Source organism: Suricata suricatta, chromosome 12 (genome assembly GCF_006229205.1).
Source record: "Suricata suricatta isolate VVHF042 chromosome 12, meerkat_22Aug2017_6uvM2_HiC, whole genome shotgun sequence".
Lineage (NCBI taxonomy): Eukaryota > Metazoa > Chordata > Mammalia > Carnivora > Herpestidae > Suricata > Suricata suricatta.
In genome coordinates this window covers 105,487,377-105,505,897 of record NC_043711.1, presented here as the reverse complement: position 1 = coordinate 105,505,897, position 18,521 = coordinate 105,487,377, and the positions used below count along the sequence as shown (strand labels likewise).

At 66.6% G+C, this 18,521-nt stretch overlaps 1 protein-coding gene across 4 annotated transcripts in view; it reads right to left on the bottom strand.

Annotated features, from left to right (window-relative positions):
* The window catches only part of COL20A1 (collagen type XX alpha 1 chain), a 26,237-nt gene that overhangs the window by 1,598 nt on the left and 6,118 nt on the right, over positions 1-18,521 (bottom strand). The window contains exons 3-34 of one of the 4 annotated variants that reach the window (XM_029918533.1): positions 17,090-17,233; positions 16,750-16,914; positions 16,409-16,516; positions 15,681-15,839; positions 15,271-15,390; positions 14,778-14,942; positions 14,048-14,206; positions 13,626-13,795; positions 13,179-13,308; positions 12,057-12,202; positions 11,824-11,947; positions 11,517-11,656; positions 10,887-11,016; positions 10,307-10,449; positions 10,031-10,163; positions 9,527-9,669; positions 9,254-9,383; positions 7,993-8,031; positions 6,958-7,096; positions 5,287-5,429; positions 4,947-5,056; positions 4,327-4,485; positions 4,168-4,245; positions 3,501-3,587; positions 2,854-2,907; positions 1,812-1,907; positions 1,682-1,735; positions 1,518-1,571; positions 1,165-1,218; positions 645-716; positions 244-279; positions 68-134 (exon numbers count right to left, since the gene is read on the bottom strand). In XM_029918533.1, coding sequence (XP_029774393.1) covers positions 68-134; positions 244-279; positions 645-716; positions 1,165-1,218; positions 1,518-1,571; positions 1,682-1,735; positions 1,812-1,907; positions 2,854-2,907; positions 3,501-3,587; positions 4,168-4,245; positions 4,327-4,485; positions 4,947-5,056; positions 5,287-5,429; positions 6,958-7,096; positions 7,993-8,031; positions 9,254-9,383; positions 9,527-9,669; positions 10,031-10,163; positions 10,307-10,449; positions 10,887-11,016; positions 11,517-11,656; positions 11,824-11,947; positions 12,057-12,202; positions 13,179-13,308; positions 13,626-13,795; positions 14,048-14,206; positions 14,778-14,942; positions 15,271-15,390; positions 15,681-15,839; positions 16,409-16,516; positions 16,750-16,914; positions 17,090-17,233 — 3,651 coding nt within the window. The remainder of the gene's footprint in view (positions 1-67; positions 135-243; positions 280-644; positions 717-1,164; positions 1,219-1,517; positions 1,572-1,681; positions 1,736-1,811; positions 1,908-2,853; positions 2,908-3,500; positions 3,588-4,167; positions 4,246-4,326; positions 4,486-4,946; positions 5,057-5,286; positions 5,430-6,957; positions 7,097-7,992; positions 8,032-9,253; positions 9,384-9,526; positions 9,670-10,030; positions 10,164-10,306; positions 10,450-10,886; positions 11,017-11,516; positions 11,657-11,823; positions 11,948-12,056; positions 12,203-13,178; positions 13,309-13,625; positions 13,796-14,047; positions 14,207-14,777; positions 14,943-15,270; positions 15,391-15,680; positions 15,840-16,408; positions 16,517-16,749; positions 16,915-17,089; positions 17,234-18,521) is intronic. The other 3 variants (XM_029918535.1, XM_029918534.1, XM_029918536.1) reach the window with 3 other exon arrangements.

Below are 18,521 nucleotides of genomic sequence, written 5' to 3'. Positions count from 1 at the left end.
CTGCAGGGGGTCCCGGGGTGGGGGTCGGGGGACTCTGGGGTTCTCACAAGGAAGCCGCACCACTCACCCTGGATGGCCGACTCACAGGCCTGGCTCACGAGCTGGTAGATGGCGGCCAGGGCCTGGGGCTCCCCCTGCAGGAGAGATGGGCCACTAGCTGAGTGCTGTGCCCAGTGGCGTGGGGGCTGGTGCCTCTGCACACTCCCCTGGAAGTTCCTGGACCCTGGACGGGACCTCACTCACCTTCTCTCCTCGCTCCCCTTTGGGTCCTGGCAGCCCCTGAAATGGAGGAGAGAGAGGAAAGCGGGTCAGCACAGAGAATCCATGTGCCTGGGTGGGTCCTGGGCCCGGTGAGGGCTGCATGCTGGGGGGGGCAGCAGCTCCTGACTCTCAGAAGGTGGGGGGCAGAGCCTGGTGCTGGGGCGCTGGCGGCACCGAGTCCCCCGCAGCTGGGACCGGGCCTGCCCCCCACCCTGGGGCCCGTAGCCCCGGCCCCCGCTCCCTGACCCCTTCCTCTGCTCCGGGTGAGCTCCAGACCTACAAAGTGGCCCCATGGGGTGGGAAGGAGACATTTACTAACATTTGCGCCCCCTCCCCTGCCTCCCGCTGATGCTGTCTGGCTGGCAGGTGGGAAGGGCACTTACCGTGAGCCCCACAGCCCCCGGGGGTCCTCGCAGCCCTCCAGCGCCCCTGGCCCCGGCCTCGCCCTGGAAGCCCTGCAGGGGTGCAGAGGGTGTGGCTCTCCCCTCTCCAGCCCTGCCTCCCCCCTCCTCCTCACCTGCCTCGGAGCTTGCCCAGGCCCACCCCCACCCAGAGGCACTGAGTCTTCACTAAAGCGTCTCCTGTGTGACCACTGTCATCCCCCTGACCCCGGGGCGGGGGGGGGGGGGGTGGCTCCTGGCACTGAGCCCAGCATGGGCCCCGGGAACCACAGGTTGGGGAGGGGAGGTGCTTCTCAGGGAGGCCGCAGGGAAGGAGATGGTCACGTCCCTGTTGCCAGCCTCACCCGTCCACCCTTCCTCGGCCTACCCGGGAGCCCCACCAGGTTCCAGCCCAGCAGACAGAGGCCTCCCCAGGTCACCTGCAGGGGCGGGGCTGCAGCCACAGGGCAGACACTGCTCTGTTCAGCCCCAGGAGGTGGGGGAGCCTCTCAGGAGGACCTACCCTCGGGCCTGGAGGTCCAGGCAGGCCAGCACTCCCCTCCAGACCCCTCGTTCCCTGAGGACAGACGATGGGGTAGGCTGGGGCAGAGGGTGGCCTGGTGCCCCCACACGCCCCTACCACGGTGGCCCATGTCACCCCCACGGGCAGAACCCAGCACCCAGTGACCCATACCTACAAAAGGGGTGAGGAGAGCCAAGCTCAGGGCCGAGCTTTGGCCCAGAGCAGTGACCACCCTCCCCTTCCTGCTGGTCAGGCCCCTGCCCCCGCGGCCTCTGAGACTCCCCGCAGCCTCTGAGACCCCCCCACAGCCTCTGACACACACCCCCCACACACACTGCAGGCTTCTCTCCCACCTTAGGTCCCTGGAGGCCGACCTTCCCAGGGGGACCCTGGTGACCAGGATGGCCCTAGAAGGGAACAGAGACAGCTGGCCAGGCTAAGACCCCATCCCCGAGACCCAGTCCCCAGCCCGTGCCCTCCCTGCGCATGCGCCCGGGGCGGCGTCTGACCCCATTACCTGCAAGCCTGGGGGCCCGTGGTCCCCCTTCTCCCCTTTGACCCCTGGCGGACCCTGGAGAAGAAAGGGACCCAGTTTGTCTGGGGTGGGGGGCAAGGGGAGGGGGAGGGGGAGGGGAGGCAGCACCTACCACTGGTCCCTGCACGGTTCGGCCCTGGGTCCCTGGTGACCCCTGCTGACCCCCAGGACCCTCAGGTCCCATCTGTCCAGGTGGCCCGGGCTCTCCCTGCAGAGACACAGGTGAGGGAGAGGCTGAGAAGGGTCCCCTGGCCCTCCCGCTGACAGCGGACCCAGGCCCCTCACCGCCCACCCTGGGAGGGGGCCTGCTCTATCCCCAGCCAGGGATTGACCGAGGCCCCTTCTCCAGGTCACGGAGCCGGCGACCCCGCTTTCCCTTCCCGACCAGGAGGGGCACAGAAAGCCCTGTGGCAGAGCCGACCCGGACGGGCCAGCACCAGACTCCATCCTTGCTGGAGCGTCTGCCGGGTCCACCCCACCGTCTGAGATTCCAGGGGAAATCGATGCTTTCAGAGAATTTTCATGACCGAAGCATATACATGCGCCAGACTCCATAAAGGAGACTGCAGACATTCGCATGTATGAACACCAGTGAGAAACTGAACCCCGCAGCAGTGAATGCGGGATAAACGCCTGGTTTACTGGAGGCAAGAAAGGCTCGGTGCTGGGAATATGCGAAAATCCCTCCAAGCTGAGCTCCGGCAAAAATGGTTACTCGGCTGTGTCCGGCTGAGGCGGCCCCGGAGCTCACTCTCCACCCCTGACTTTTAAATGTCCTGATAAAATAGGAATACGCAGGGATGACTGTCACACAGCAAAACGTGTCTGTCCCCACGCCAGCGGGGGCCATCCAGTCACGGTGCGGATCAGACGCGTGGCTAACCGCCACAGTCTATGGAGTGATCCCAGGAATTAATATGAGAAATAACCCTGTGGCAAGGATTCCAAGGACATTTGTCCAACCAGCACCTTCTACAGGCTGCTGGAGCTGCTGTAGGAGAAATCCAACAATTCCACCTGTCAGACTGCTCAAGGTCAGCGACAGGTGCAGTTTCTGGGATGTGGGGTGGGGAGCTGGCCCCTCCTGGGCAGGGCCCTTGGCTTCTGGCAGTGGGGCTCCACCCTCCATCCCCACAGGGGCCCCGACAACTCACCCTGGGGCCTGGGGAGCCCTGATCTCCCGGGAGTCCGTTCCTTCCAGGGAGGCCCTGCAAGGGCATGACCGGGCTGAGCCTTGGGGGCCGCTCAAGGGCCCCGCAGCATTGCCACCAGGACTACAGTCCCCCAGTTCAGGTGGAGGAGGGGAGGGTCTTCCGAGGCGGTGTCTGCCCACCCTTCCACCCACAGCCACCGGGCACAGCCATCTCCAGTTCTGGCCGGTCTTCGCTCAAATCCCGGCCCCCATCTGGTGAGGTCTGGGGTGGCCAGGCCGGCCTTCCCACAGCACAGGCCCTGGAGCCTCGGGGCGGCAGAGACGGTGGCCCCACCCATGGGGGGTGGCCCGCAGCCAGAGTACCCAGGACAGAAGCCGCCCACATGGCTGTGACTCCCTGCCAGGCCACGTCACACACACCGGCCACCACCAGCACGGTGCTACAGACTGACTGGGCCCGGGCCACCCCCCCACCAGCAGGGCTGGTTCAGGGGAGGAAGGCCGGAGGGAAGGAGAGGCTTCCTGGAGGAGGGGGTCTCAGGAGGCAGGTGGATGAGGCGGCTGGGAGGGGGCTTGTGAGCACACCCCGTCTTTGCGGCAGGCTGGCTCGGCTGCTCGGTGGTGTGAAGGAGCAGAGGATGGACTCACCGGAGGTCCTTGGGGCCCCGGGGGCCCCGGGGTCCGTGAGGAGCAGGTGCAGGAGGAGGAGAAGGCAGGGCAGGTGTCTGCATCCTTCTGGGAGAAAGCGGACCCCACTCATTTAGTGGACCCCTATCTGTTCTTGTCTGACTTAGAGCTGGGACAGCCCCAGACACCCGGGTTCCAGAACGCTGGGGAGGCTGGGAGTGAGGGGCGGGGACCCGACCGCAGTGTCCACCCCCCAGCTGCCTTGCGTGGGCCCTCTCCCAGTCCCTCCCAGTCCTCAGGCGTCCCAAGCCCAGTGTGAGCACAGTGTGAGGACCCCTGCCCACGTCTTCATGGCGCGGAGGCCGCCTGAGTCTCTGGCAGTCCCTCTGGCTTTGCTGGATGAGCCCCTTCCTGGCCAGGTGTCTACACCCCACCGTGCCCACAAAGAAGGGAAGTGGCCCCTGAGTACGTGGCAGTGGCCACCCCTGCAGCTGGGGGCTTCCCGACACATTCCAGCCTTCCTTGGCTCCTGGGGCCTCGGGACACTGGTATGCAGCTGCCCAGGGTTCTGGCTCTGGCCCACAGGCCACCTCTTCAGGAAGCCTGCCATGATTTCTCCCTGCACCGTGCTGATGCACATCCTGTCTACCCCAGACTCTGCGCCCTTGGCAGGCACTGGCCCACCTACCGATGCCGGGAGCTCACAACATGTGTCCTCCTCTGCCCAGGAGTCACTGCACACAATCTGCAGCGTCTGGAGCTGGAGCTACAATGCGGAGTGGGTCAGCCAGACATGGTCTGCTGTGGCCCCTCCAGCCCGGTCCAGCAGGACGAGGCCCCTACTCACTGGGGCTGAAGTGCTCCGGGGGCCACGTGCCTTGGCCAACCGCCCCAGCGTGACGAAGCCGGCCACAGGTGGGCTGCCTGCCTCCTCCACGGGACTCTCGGCCACCTTCCGGCAGTCCACGTAGAGCCTGACCTTGGAGCGGCCCACGGCCACGTGCACCTGCCAGACAGACACCACTAGGGGTTCCCCTGCAGCCCTGGCAGGGCGGGCGCCCATCTCTGCCCGCAAGACCAGGCCAGGGCGGGGAGGAGAGGGCCCATTACCTGGGGGTCAGGATCCTGACTCCATCCCGGGTCTAGTGGGACACCCCCCTCACTGGGCCTCAGTTTTCCCTTTATAAAATGGAGGAGATTACACCTGTTGCAGACCCCTCCCAGGGACCCCTGGGACCTGGGAGGGCTAGATGCTCTCTGACCCAGACTGAGACACCTGTCATAGAGGCCTGGGCAGGACAACATGACCTCCGAGGAAAATGGGAGGGCCGGGGGGAGGAGCCAGCCTACGGTTGGGAGGCAGGCACGTCTTGCAGGGACCTGTGGGGGAGGTCTGCTCCAGAACCTGGGGAGCAGGGGACGGTCTTAGGGGAAGTGCACTTTGGTCTTTCAGGAATCTTCCAGGACCTTGTGGAAGCTTCCAAAGAATATCCTCCTCACTTCGGGCTGGTCAAAGGTGACCTCTTGCAAGGTGGCCCTGGGGTTGTGGTTGAAGTAGGTCAGAGACTTCCTGCCGGCTGCAGGGGAGGGGTGAGGAATGCATGAGACCCCCAAGGCAGAACGGGACAGCCCCATGATAGGGCAGCATGCAAAGCCAAGTGCACCCCAAGCCTCAGGGACCCGAGCTACAGACACGGCCCCTGTTGGGGACTCCCGCCTCCCGATGAGGGTGGCCCCCAGCCTGGCCTGGAGGCAGGGCCGCTCGGGACCCGCAGCCCTGGGCCCGCCACCCTGCCTCCGGGCTGACCATCCAGCAGGACCCCCAGGACAGGCCGGGAGTCCTCGGCTGTCATCTGCCACAGCGCAAAGGTCTCGCGGGGCGTCTCCGGCAGCAGGCGAAGCAGGAAGACGACCGTGTGCTCTGGCGGGAGGGCGGCCAGGTGAATGTCACTGTCGGGGCACAGGTGAGGGCTGCTGCAGGCTGGGAGGAGGCGGGGTCCCGCCGCCGCCCAGACAGCAGGGCTGCAGAGAGGGGTCCATGACCACGCCGGGCCCCTCCTGCGTCCACTCCCCAATAGTAACAAGGGGGGACAAGGGGCAGAGGTGCCCCGGGCTGGTGGGGGTCTGACAAGGTGTGCCCTGAGGATGCAGCCCACAGCCACCTGCCCCCAGAGGCCTGGCGGGGACCCAAGGCTGCCCTGGCACAGCCAGTGTTCACGACAATCCTAGGCAGGGGCCACCAAGGAGAAGACAGGTCAAGGAGGCGCAGCAGGAGGGGCTCCGGGCCTGCCAGGAGCCCACATGCAGCCCTGCCCTCAGGAGTCGCTCCCACTGGCTTGTGGGAGTGCTCAGGGCCAGGGCCCCGCGGCATGCTGAGGGCTGGGAAGGGCGGGGAACAGGGTGTTAGGTCACCCAGTGAAACTGTTCCCAGGGGCCTACAGCCTTGTCCTTGCCCTTCCTGTCCTCTCAGGATAAGCAAGAGCCCAAAAGACCCAGCCCTGCCCATTCCTGCGGTTCTTTAAGCAGACTGACCCCAGGGCCTTGGCACAGCCTGCTCCTTCTTTCTGAGGCCCTTCCCTTCCGCATTGTCTCCCTGCCCTTATCTGTCTGCCACTTTCTTGGGGAGCCTTCCTGACCCCATTACAGGGAGGGACCCTTTCTCCTCTTAGGAGTCCGAGGCGCCATTGGCAGCAGCTCTCACGGCCCCGCCCCGGGACAGGGCCGGCACGTGCAGAAAAGGGGTGACCGCGGAGAGCTGCCCCCACAGCAAAGACGGTGTTGGCGTCCAGGTAGGGTCTGCTCTGGGCCGGAGTGAGGGCCGCGGGGCTCGAACCCCACTGTAAAGCTCAGATGGGAGGCGGGGCCACCGAGACTGGGACAGGCTCCAGCCATCGCAGCAGAAGTGACAGGTGTGCGCCACCTGAGGGAGGTGCTCACGCAGGACCGGGCCGGGGCCGGGGCAGAGGGCCCTGAGGTCAGTGGTGAGGCCGCCCTGCTGTGTCCACTGGACTGGGGAGAAAGTCCTGAATCTTAGCAGTGTTGGCTGAGTTTTGTAAAATTATCTCTCTTGTATTTTTCCAATGTTCGTAACAGGGCATATGACTGCATCAATACCTTACAACATATTAAGTTAAGAAAAGATTTTGCTGTGCACGTCACAAGCTCCGATTCGGATTCACGATCTCCCCACAAACAGGGGCAGGCGGGTGGGCATCAGATGTGGGCACAGGGCAGCCCCGGTATTTGCCGATCGATGGGTCTGATCAGAGCCCCCCTGAGCTTGGGGCTCTCCAAGGGAGACCGCCTCCGGGCGGAGCCTGCAAGTCTGACCGGTGCTTGGGCCACATCCCACCCACAAGCTGTGCTGGCCGGGAGGTCCGACTGGCTGGCTCTGGGGGACGGGGCGGTGGGACGCCCCGGACCCACCCCCACTGCACAGCTGCCCCCTCTCGGCCACGGTCCGCCCTCGCCCTCCCACCTGGCCCGGCGCGTCAGCTGCGCGTCCCTGAGGAGCGTGAAGGTCCTGGCGCGGCCGAAGGCAGAGGGCTCCATGGCGACGCCGCGGACGGACGCGTACTCCTTCTCCACCAGGCCGAAGGCCGCCATGAGGTCAAAGCCTGGCACAGGCAGCAACACGGGGGGATGATCAGAGACACAAGGTGAGGGCCGGGGGGCGGGACACAAGGAGAAGACAACAGGGAAGAGGAGGGGAGGGGCGGGGAGGGGACGCAGAGGCAGGGCACCCAGGGACGGGAAGAAGGTGAACATGGGGACCACAGGTGGATGCGTACTCAGGGTGCCCACCCGCTGGCCTCCCACGACCCTCCGTGTGTGACCCCATGCCCGGCAGAGGCGAGGGCGCGCGGTCGGTCACAACCCCGCCCCGTCCAGCGGGCTCCAAGCACCTGCACCTTCTGTGACACTAAGGGCGCAAAGTGAACAAGAAGTCTTATTCACTGGGTGCTCAGCGTGGCCAAGGCCGGGGGCGGAGCAGAGTGGGGACAGAGAAGCCTCAGCGCCCGGCCAGGAGCGGCGCTGCCTCACAGCCCCCATGGCCCTGGAGACGCAGGCCTCCACCGCCCGAGCTCTGCACACATCTGCCTGACCACAGGCGGCCCTCCCGTCAGCCCTGAGTCTGGGAGCGTCGCAGACCACGACGCTCTGAAGACACCGAAGGACCCCTGTGCTGGGCCCTTCACCCCGCTCCCGGTCAGCAGAGCCTCCAGGAGGCCGTACTGGACCCAGGCTTTGTCCCTGCTCGTCCGTGTCCAGCTGTGACCGTGGACAAGCATCAGGAACCTCGACTGTGAGGCAGGAACAAAGCACTGGCGCCGCTCCACTCTCACTCCTGCACAAGTGAGTCCTGACTGGCGCCTCCAGCGACCACAGGACCTCGGTTCCCTGTCACTGCCCCTTTGTGGTGGGTGGGGGCCCCAGGGCACCTTCCCCAGAGGAAGGGCGGACAGGTGGGCGGTGGGGAGCGGGCTCAGCCGTCACACAAGGGCAGGCCTACCTGGGAGGGGACCGTCTGGGCTGAGGGCAGGGCAGGCTGCTGGGACGCAACAAGGAGACAGTCAGGGTCAGCCGGGCATGGGCCCCCCGGGGAGCGTCCTGCCCCGAGGTCTGCAGATGCGCCGGAGCTGCTGGTCTTCAGCCTGCAGTCCCCACACCTCAGGGAAGGGACGGGCATGGTGCCCCGCGCCCTCAGGGACCTCACTGCCACCCCCCAAGACAGCACGCACCCAGGGTGCTCCCACTGGGTGCCAAACCCTGAGTTTACTGGCCACCCAATGTGCCCCAGGTGGCAAGGCCAGGGAGATGAACACACCGACCTGGGGACAGGTTGACTTGGGGACATGCTGACCTGGGCACATGCTGACCTGGGGACCCTCAACTTGGGGACGCAGTGACCACAGGACATCTCAATTTGGGGACATACCGACCTGGGGAGACCTCAACCTGGGGACATCTCCACCTGAGGACATGTCGACCTGGGGGCACGCTGACTTGGGACACCCTGACCTGAGGACCTGCCAACGTGGGGACACGCTGACCAGGTGCCTGGCTGTGCAGACCTCCCCCCACCAGGTGCACAGTGGGTGCTTAGAAGTTGTTCCCGGCGGTAAAGGCCCCACGGGGTAGGGAGACCCCCATCCCCGGAGGCATTCAAGCCACAACTAGATAGCCCCATGGAGGGGACACAGGGGGAGGCTGGAGTGGCCCAGCTGAGTGCCCTGAGGGGTCCTCTGTTCTGTAGTGTGTCCTCTGAGTCAGTCCTGCCTGTGGGTGGCCGTCCCCCAGGGCTGACTGAGGCCAGTCCCTGTCCTATGGGTGTCGAGGGAGGCCAGCCCGGGCCTCCCTAAGTGGCCTCCCTATGCCCCTCGCTGTGATGCACCTCCAGCTTGCCCGGGATGCCTAGCGGGCCACACGCTGCCTGCACCCCCAGAACGCCGGGCCGGACACTGCCTGCACCCCCAGGATGCAGGCCGGAGAGTCACCAGCCTGGTCGCAGCCACCAGCTGTGAGCATGGCTGGCAGGGCCCCAGCCACACCAGCCTGCACCCATTTCGTTGATGGGTACGGTCCTCCCCCTCGGGCTGGTGGCTGTGCTGTCCGACAGAAACCCCTATTCCCTTCTGGTTGCTCTGCAGTGCTCTCCACAGCCTGCTGGCCGGGCCTGGGGCCGAGGTCCCTGGTTCTAGGTTCCCTGGGGCCTGGCTGGGTGTGCGGGTCTGCGGCCTGGACGGGGCCTGGGGGTCTTGGTGCCCACTCACCTGTGCTGCCCACAGCAGACACAGCCACGCTCTCCCCACCTCCGTAGACCGCGGAGACCAGGACCCTGTACGTGCTGGCTGCCAGCAGGTTGGGCAGCGTTACGTGGCTGCTGGGTCCCGGAACAGAAATCTAGGGAGAGGGCACACGGTCACCTAAGCCGCCCCCTCGGGAGTGTCTCTGCTCCCAGTTGTCTGCGTCCGGTCACAGAAGAGCTGTGCCTCCCCCGCTGTGCCCATGACGGGCCATGGCCTCCCTGCTCCGCGGAGACCCACCGACTTCTCGGGCCCCGAGCCCGAGGCCAGCGCGTAGGTGAGCCGGTAGTGCAGGACGTGGCCGCCAGGGGGCGTCCAGCTGACGCGCAGGCTGTCGGGGGCCTGGGGCACCAGGGCCAGGTCAGAGGGCGGGCTCCGGTGCGCTGTGAGGCAGGCACCACTCGGGGGGCTCAGGCGGGGCCCGAGGATGGCCAGCCTGCCCCGCGGGGGTCTGCGCCTGCACCCCTGCCCCCACCCTCCCGCTTGACACCGGGTCAGCTCCAGGACAGTCCTGTCATACCAGGTGACTCAAAACTTTGGCAGCTGCCCCCGAACACCTGCCTGGAGGGCTCAGGGGAGCCCGTGGACCCCAGTGGTCAGGCCAGAGGGCCAGGGACTCGGGGAGCAGCCTGTCAATGGTTCTGGAGTTGGAGGTCCCGGGCCCCCGGAACTGAGAGAGTCTGGGGTCCCTCTGGGCTGCTCCTGCTCTGCGCACAGCCGAGGGGCAGAGCAGCGGTCACCTACAGCGGGTGTAGCGGACGGACACAGGGTCGCTGCGGGCCCCATCCCTGTAGTAGGCCAGGATGGTGATCTCATACTCCAAGTGGCTGTGCAGGCCAGGCAGGACAGCTGTGCCCTGGGTCCCTGGGACAGAGATCTGTGGAGAGGAGGGACAGGCGTCCTCTCCCTGGGGCTCCGCTCGCAGGCCGACGGCAGGCAGCCGCCCCTGGGAGGGAGCGCCAGGGTCTGAGCCTTCCCAGAGCTGGGCTTGGGGGGTGACCCTCCTCTCCCCTCCCACACCTCATGGGGCTCCCCGTCTCCCAGGGGCGTCCACTTGATCTGGTAGACAAGCACACCAGATGCCGCTGTGGCCGTCCACTCCAGCTGAACCTTGTCCCCAGGGAGCTCCGTCACCGAGAGCCAACTCGGGCTAGGGACTTTCCCTGGAAGACGGGGTGGGGGACTGAGGCAGGGGGATGGGGCCTGGAGAAGCCGATGCCATGCGGAGGCGGCCTCCACACCCCAGCCTCATGACTCACGGGAACCATCCTAACGTGCCCGTGAAGGTTTCACTGACGCAGGTCCACACTTCGGAGCGACTGCCCCGTGGGGGACAGAGGGGACCCCCAGGCCCCACCCAGCAGCCATGCCCACATTTTCCCCCTTTTCCCAGGACCCAGCTGCAGGCGGGGCATGAGCCCTGCTTCTAGTGGTGCCGAGTCATGCCCTCGAGGGCCTGCACCCCATCATCACACCTGTCCGGGCACATGTGGCCCCTGGCTCAGCACTGTTTGGACCAGCTACGTGTCACCGAGAACCACCCACCGGGCAGAGGCATGGAGCCGGCCTGGGGACCCTGCCGCAACCTCAGCCCACTCACGTGTAGTCAGGCGGCCGGTCAGCGTGGAGGAGCCGCCCCCGGGGTAGACGCAGGTGACACGGACAGAATACGCGGTGGAGGAGGACAGAGGGCCCAGGGTGGCCGAGGTGGCGTTGCCGGGAACCTCCACCTGCAAGCCAGCTGGCACGTGGGTGGAGGCCTGGAGCCAACTCCCCAAGCCAGGGAGGGGCCGGCCCCCGCCAGGAAGGAGACCCAGGCCTGGGACCCGCCAGCAGGACGGCCGTGACCTCCCCCAAGTGGGGGAGTGAGCATGCACTGGGAGCAGGGAGCCCAGCACACACGTGCGCCTCCCGGGGCCTCCCCCCCGCCCCCCGCGGGCAGCCAGCCTGTCACAACTGCATGAACCCTGCACAGCTTATCGTGGGTGTCATTTATGTGCATTGGTCGGATTCCTTGCCTCCCAGCGGTCTCCCCCGACCCCTGCAGACAGGGCCCCCCCAGGTGGCAATGGTCAGTGCTGCTCCACAGCCTGGGCGCCCAGCCAACACCCGACAGCCATGAATGGGGGGGCGGGGGCGCTGAGGGTGCTGGGTCCCTCCCCACCCCGTTCAGCTCATTGCTGCTGGACACCACGCCCCTCAGGGGCCCGGGGGCAGGCTCTGCTCTCACCTGCCCTGAGTGGCTGCCCTCGCTGGAGACGAAGCTGATCCTGAACAGACGCACAGGCTTCGAGACCCCCTCCCAGAAAACACGGGCTGAGTCGTGACTCACATCCGAGAAGCCGAGGTGTCTGGGGGGCTCGAGGGTGGCTGCAGAGCGTGTCAAGGCCTCAGGGGCAGCCAGCGGCCTGTCCCCAAGTGTATGGGGTGTGTGGGCAGTGGCTAGGGCTGCTGGGGGCACCAGAGGGGTCTTGGGTCCTCCCTGGTAGAAATCTGGGGGGAGCCAGAGTGGGGCACTTGCCCGGGGAGGCACTCACAGGTCCTGGCACGGATGCCCCGTGCCTCACTGGCCTCGGGCCCCCGCAGGCTCTGCACCCAGACATCATAGTCCCTGCCGGGCTCCAGGCCGTCTAGCAGCACCTCGGGCTGCTCCACCCGCACCTGCAGGGACGCACCACTCATGCCAAGCCCTGCCCGCCACCCTCCCCACCCCTCCTGCCCCCCGCCCCCCATCACCCTCCTCCGCCTCCCCTCCGGGCTGGCCTCTAACCTCTCTCCCCTTCTCTCGGCCCTTGGCGGAGGCTGACCGGCACCGCACCAGGTACTGTGTGGCCCCGGCTGATGGCTGCCAGGCGAGGCGGATGGTCCTGGGTGTCACTGCGCCCAGGGTCAGGGCCTGGGGCGGAGGCAGAGCCGCTGGGGGAGGCAGACACTTTAGGAAAGCAGCACTTCGCAGAAAGCTTACCCAAGAACCAGGGGGCCCCTCGTTCGAAAGATGGCAGGGCCGGGTCAGTGCAGACCTTGGGGCCGGCCTCAGAGCTGCCTGCTCGGGGAGACAGGCGGGAAGAAAGGCCCACAGGCCATTCTGTCTCTGTGCCCAAACTTCACTTCGGGCCAAGCTGCCAGCTCACAGCTCTGGGGAATCACAGCTGCCTGTGGGTTTCTGTCTAAGGCCACCTGCCCTGGGTTGAGGGGGGGGCCAGGGCCCCTAAGGTTAGCAACTCCTTGAAGACGCCCTGCACCGCCACAGAAGGTGGAGAGATGGCCGATCCATGAGGCAGAAAGCAGCCTGGAGGCTGCCAGGGGCCGGGGGCAGCGGCCAGGGGCACACATTTTCTCCCAGGTGAGGACGAGGTCTGCAGTGGACCGGTGGCCTCAGGGGCCAGACTGGCAACGGTGGAGTCTCAGGCTTGTGAGCTGCACCTGTGGTCACATCCCAGCAGTGTCACAGGGGGCTCGTGGCAGGCCGGCTAGGGCGGGGGCTCCAAAAAAGGCTTGAGTAGGGGCGCCTGAGCGGGGGCGGTGCCTGGGTGGCACCGTCGGTTAAGCCTCCGACTTCGGCTCAGGTCATGATCTCACAGTTCGTGGGTTCGAACTCCACGTCGGGCTCTGTGCTGACAGCTCAGAGCCTGGAGCCTGCTTCAGATTCTGTGTCTCCCTCTCTCTCTGCCCCTCCCCTGCTCATGACCTGTCTCTCTGTCTCTCAAAAATAAATAAATGTTAAAAAAAAATTTAAAGAACAAAAAAAGGGTTGAGCAGCTCAAAAGAGGACACGGAAGGTCAGAGAAGCCCAGCGGCGGGCTGAGGCCGGGCCTGTGTGCGGCACTGCCCTCGCTGCTGTGGGGCTCCCAGGGGAGGCAGCAGGTGGCGCAGCCCCTGAACCCCCACCCACCTGTGGTCAAAAGGCGCCGCAGCCCGTCCCCGACCCCAGCCTCCAGGACCGGGAACACAGACACCAGGTACTCCGTGCCGGCCGTCAGGTTGTGAAGCTCCATGGACGAGGTGGACCCCTCCACCACCGCCTGCAACAGGAGCCTCGGTGGGGCTGGGGGTGGGCGCAGGGGTGCAGGGGGTGGGCGCAGGGGTGCAGGGAGACAGTCAGCTCTGGTAGGGGCCGTGGTCCGTCCTTGCTTCCCACATGGCCGCACCCCTGGCTCCGGCCACCAAGCAGCGGGCACCCCGTCTTCCGCACTCGGCCGCCTGAGCGTGCCCTCGGGGCTCCGGCGCTGTGGCCACTGCGGGTCTGGTGGGGCAGCCCCTGCCATGCTCTTCTTTCTCCACGCGCCTGTGCCTCGCGTGGCCCTGACTGTGCGCCGGGGGGCAGGGAGCCACGGCTCACCTCCCTGGGGGCGCCGCCCCTGGAAGGCTGCCACACAATCCGGTACTTGAGGGGCAGCTGGGAGGCTGGGGTCCAGGACAGGTGGATGCTGGAGGAGGTCACCTGGGTCACGACCAGGCTGGTGGGAGTGAAGAGGGTGCCGGGGGCGGGGCCGCCCGCTGTGGGTGTGGCTGCGGGCAGGGGGAGAATGGTCCGAGGTTAGCGGCTCTCCCTGCTCTGTGGGCGGCCACTTCCCGGAGGGGCAGGCGTCGCCCGGGCTGCAGACACCCTCAGAGCACTGAGACCGGGGAGAGAGGGCGTGCTGGGCGTACCACAGAGGGGCCGCAACCGCCCTGTCCCTTCGCCCAAGTGGTGGGGCCGGGCCGGGCAGGGCTGCAGCCAGCGAGGGGGATGCTGCCCGGCCTCCACCACCTGCCGCTCACCTGGGGCCCTGCTCCTGCCCCGGACCTTCTGGCAGATGAGGCGGCTGAGCAGGCCGGCCAGGGTGCCGAGCTGGGGGAAGCCCTGCACGTTGTGGACGGTGAGGTCCAGCGGCTGCGACGCCAGGAGCTGCAGCTCCGCCTCGTCCGCGTTCTTCACGCCTGCTCACAGGGGCCAGCTGTGAGGATGCCCCGGCCCCGCCCCTCCGCACCGTGGCCCATCTCACAGCTGAGACCGCCGCGCCCCTTGCTGAGTCACCCTGCCTGGTCACCTGCTCGGCCCCTGAGAGACCGCGGCTGGGCTCCCGGAGGCCCCCTGCGGCTGTGCCTTGCCGGGTCTCTATGGGGTTTGGGGCAGGGGGCGGGGGGCCAGTGTGCTTCTCAGAGTCCCACAAACCCCCAGACCCACTGTGGACTTGGGGCCTGGGACACGCCAGCACGAGGGGTCCAGGGCACCAAGGAGGCCCTCTGCCCCGAGAAGGCGCCAGCCACATCCACAGTTCCCTCCTCAAGGGACAGAGGTGATAACTGGCCGGTGGCACAAGCAGAACGGGGCCGGCGGCGGGTAGAGCACACGGCACAGCGGCCAGGTCCATGCGGTGTGTGGCTGGGAGCTCCACGGTCAGGCGCCCCCTTGAGCGCCAAGGCCTCCGGCCCGGGGTGGAGCCAGGGGTGCAAACTGGGCCTGCGGCCACACCGAGAGGATGCCAGCGGGGGGCCGGGGACCACTCACCCACAGCAAAGATGTCGACACCCAGGTCCCTGAGGACGCGGCCAGCAGCAGGCGCATCGTCCTGGGACTTGCCGTCTGTCACCAGAATGACCACCGTGGCCACCTCTGGACGGGGCCCCGCTCCCGGCTTCAGGTTCTGCTCCAGCACATGTGTCAGGGCCAGACCTTGGGCACAGCGAAGGTAAAGGGCGTGCGGCCCCAGGTGCCCCTCCCACTGGCCACCGACCGCAGCACAGTGCCCACCGAGGCAGCCCTGGCCCCTCCAGGCGAGGGGATCACCCAGAGGCAGGGGATGAGACCCAGGGTCAGCCGACGGGAGACAGGAGCCCACATTCTCATCAAAGGTCAGTAAGGACACATTTGCCTTTAAAAGGCGTGCATCCGGCTCAGCACCTGCACAGCTTGGCTGGATTTACATGCAAATTTCCACTTCTGGGAGGCTGGCCCGTGAAACGGCCCCTGGAGGGTGGGGTGGCTGGGGGCCCAGGCTGACCTGTAAACGTGTTTCCACCTTTGTAGCGGAGGCTGCGGACAGCCGCCAACACGTCCTCCTTGGTCCTGAAGGTGTTGAGGTCCCACTCAGTCCGGGGGTCCCCACTGTACTGCGTCAGGCCTGCAGCGGGAGGGGGTGGGGTGGTGAGCGGGGCAGGTGCGCGTCTGCAAGCCGCCTGTCCCTTGGGCAGCCTCGCCAGGATGCCAGGGAAGCTCCGTGTTCCTCACTGAGAGGTCACCAGAATGTGCCCCCGGGGGGCCCCCCTGCTGGCTGCTGGGTGACACCACTGGTCGGGCTCTCCTTCCGTTTCCCCAGGGGCCCTGGGCCTCCCCCGCAGGGCGGTAGGGCTTGTGGGGACAAGGGGGCAGGGGGTGGCAGGGGCGCAAGGCAGGCAGTGGGCCGGTACCCACCAACTTGGACTTTGTCTGGCCCGATGTCAAAGGGCTCGATGACAGTGGCCAGGAAATCTTTGACCTGCTGGAAGTGGCGGTGGCCGATGCTCCAGGACCCATCCACCAGGAAGATCATGTCCACCGGCACGGCGGGTGTGCAGCGGAACTGGGGGCTGGCTGGGTGGGGGTGCGGGGGGACGGTGAGGAGCTGGGCCCGGCCCACACCTCCACAACCCCCTCAGCAGCTCCCTGCTGGGTTTCAGCCCCTCAGGATCACCTTCTCTGGGGCGGGGTGGGGGGGGTGGCCTCCAGTGAGGGGGTTGGCCGAGTCCCTACGTTAATGCTGGTCCCTGCGTTGGCCCTCCGAGTCCCCCCAGAGAGGGTTAATGAGGTCCCCGGTGCTCCTGTGTGTGCTGTCCATGTGGGGCCAGTGGGTAGGGGCTAGCCAAGGGGGTGCCCCTTGGGGTGGGTGGGGCCCGGCATGGCTGGCAGCTCCGGGCTGAGGTCTCACTGGCTTGTTCCCTGACCTAGGAGCTCTCTGGAGATGACACAGCCACTGCCGGGCTGGGGGCTCCCTGAGAGTCAGCACAGACAGGCCCTCCACGGAGGCCCCACACCCGGGACAGACCCCTTGTGAAGACTCCTGGGCGGGCCAAGTGCAAGGGGACCCCGTCTAACGGGGGCACAGCCCTGCCTGCAGGGCCTCACGGGCCCCCTCACAAGGGAGCGGCACCCTGGTTGTTTACCCGGCTGCTTGGTCTTGCCCTCGGAGGCCCTGGCGTGGTCCACGGTAGACTGAGAGGGGGCGTTGGCCCCGGGGCCCCTGGGTGGGTGCTGCTCTTCGCTGAGCCGTCCTGAGGGGGAGCACAGCTGTCACCTCTCACCTGCCACACGCAGGCAGGAAGCAAGGCGCACTGGGGCCCGAGCGTAGCCCCCGCAGTGACCTGCGCCCCGTGATCTGCGTGAAGCCGGGCAGCAGCACGCACGCTGCAGGCCCAGCTAGAGTGTGGGGTCCCGCGTGAGGAGCCCGGGCCGCGTGTAGAGAAACCGTCAGAAGCGGAAGGTTGCTCCCTCCCCAGGGACTTACCCTTATCCCGCTCAGAGCCACCAGGAGTGGGTGGGTCTTGGCTTGGGGACAAGGCGACTGGGGGCTCAGGGGCTGGGCTCCCCACGTGGGCGGGCGTGGGCTCCAGGGCTGCCCCCAGGGACCTCCGGCCGCTCCTGCTCACCGAGTGACTCTTCAACTGCTCAACTGCGGAGAGGGTGGAGGGCTGTCAGGACCCCCTAGGGTGGGAGCAGGGCCTGGGGGCCGTGTGGGGAGCCACAGCTGCAGCCAGCCAGGGCCCGGGTGCGGCTCCTTCCCACCTGCGCCTGCTCGGTGGCTGGGCTCCACGGGGGCGGGGGGGCGGGGGGGATGGCGGACTCACTCACAAACTCCCTCCGTGCCAGCAGGGTGGTCCCCGAGCCGGTGAGCACGAAGATCTGCACGGTGTAGCCCTTGGAGGGGCTCAGGCCCCCCACCGTGGCCTTGGGGGCCTTTGTGGTCAGCATGACGTCCTGCTCCGCGTCCCCTGGGGCGGGGAGAGACATCGAGGCCGCTGAGGTGGGCAGGTGCCTGTGCGTGTGTGCGGTGTGTGTGTTGGGGAGGGAGAAATTCTCTTCCCCTTTCCGGCTCCTCCCCCTGGGGCAGGGAGAGGTCTCTGCTCCTCTCTGAGGGGCCTGAAGGGAGGGACCACACTCTGGAGGAATGAACTGGAAAAGAATGCCTCTCTGTGGCCATCTCCCTGTCCTCTATGGATTTACCCTCCGTGATTTACCCACATGCCCTCCAGCGCGGCGTCCTCAGGGACACCGTGAGGACATGAAGGTGGGGCACGCGGGGAGAGGAAGACAGGCGAGCTGAGGCCCCCACTCTGCCCTGAGCACGGGGCTGGACCGCATGGAGCCAGTAAGCCTGTAAACGTGCCCATGGGTCTGAGGTGCAGGCTGTTTCAAGCATTAAAAACAAGCAAAGTTCCAAAGGGGGCACGGCCGTCTGCTCAGAGGCGGGGCTGGAGACCCTGCAGCGGGGGCCAGGGAGCACTGGGCACCCACCTGCCCCAGGTGCCAGGCGGGGCACGCAGGAGGGAGGGCTGGTGCCCTGAGGTGGACAGAGGGCTGAGTCTGCCCCCTTGGGGGCCAGCCGTGCTGGGGCGCCGTGGCTTTCAGGGAGCTCCCGAGTGAGCCGCTGGTGGGCGCGTGAAATCCAAGGAGTCACAGAACTGCCACTGTCGCAATGAAGAGCCACTTTCTCAGGCATCAGTGTGTGTGTCACGTTCATCAAGCTGCATGATTTTCACAAACCCACTGCCCCCACTTTGTAGGTGGGAAAACTGAGGCCCCAAGGACCAAGCCACATGGTCGCTCAGTGGTGGAATCGGGATTTAACCCTGTCTGTCAGATCCCGAGCCCGCCTGCACAGGTGTGTGAGTGACAAGCAGTCGATGGCGGGCACGGACACACACGGACCCACACACACACACACTCCCTGCTCTGGTGCTCACACCGCACAGCACAGCCGGGGGTTCCGCACGCCTGCTCACACTCGCCCCATCCCAAAGGCCAGCATTGCTCTCTTCCGAGCCCTCTCCGGCCCCACAGCCCGCCTCTCACCCTCACCCCCCGCTGGCTCTGCAGCTGGCTTCACGCAGCCAGGGCCTCACACACAGAAAGTCCTAACCCCAAGTCCCCACAAACTCTTACAGGCTTATCATTTTTAAAAGAAGCCAAGTAGTTTTTAAAGGCAGAGCCCTGCCTGAACCGACGGCAGGCGAGCAGCTCTGGCGTGTGAGCTCGGCAGGCGCTGGCCGGGCCGCCCCC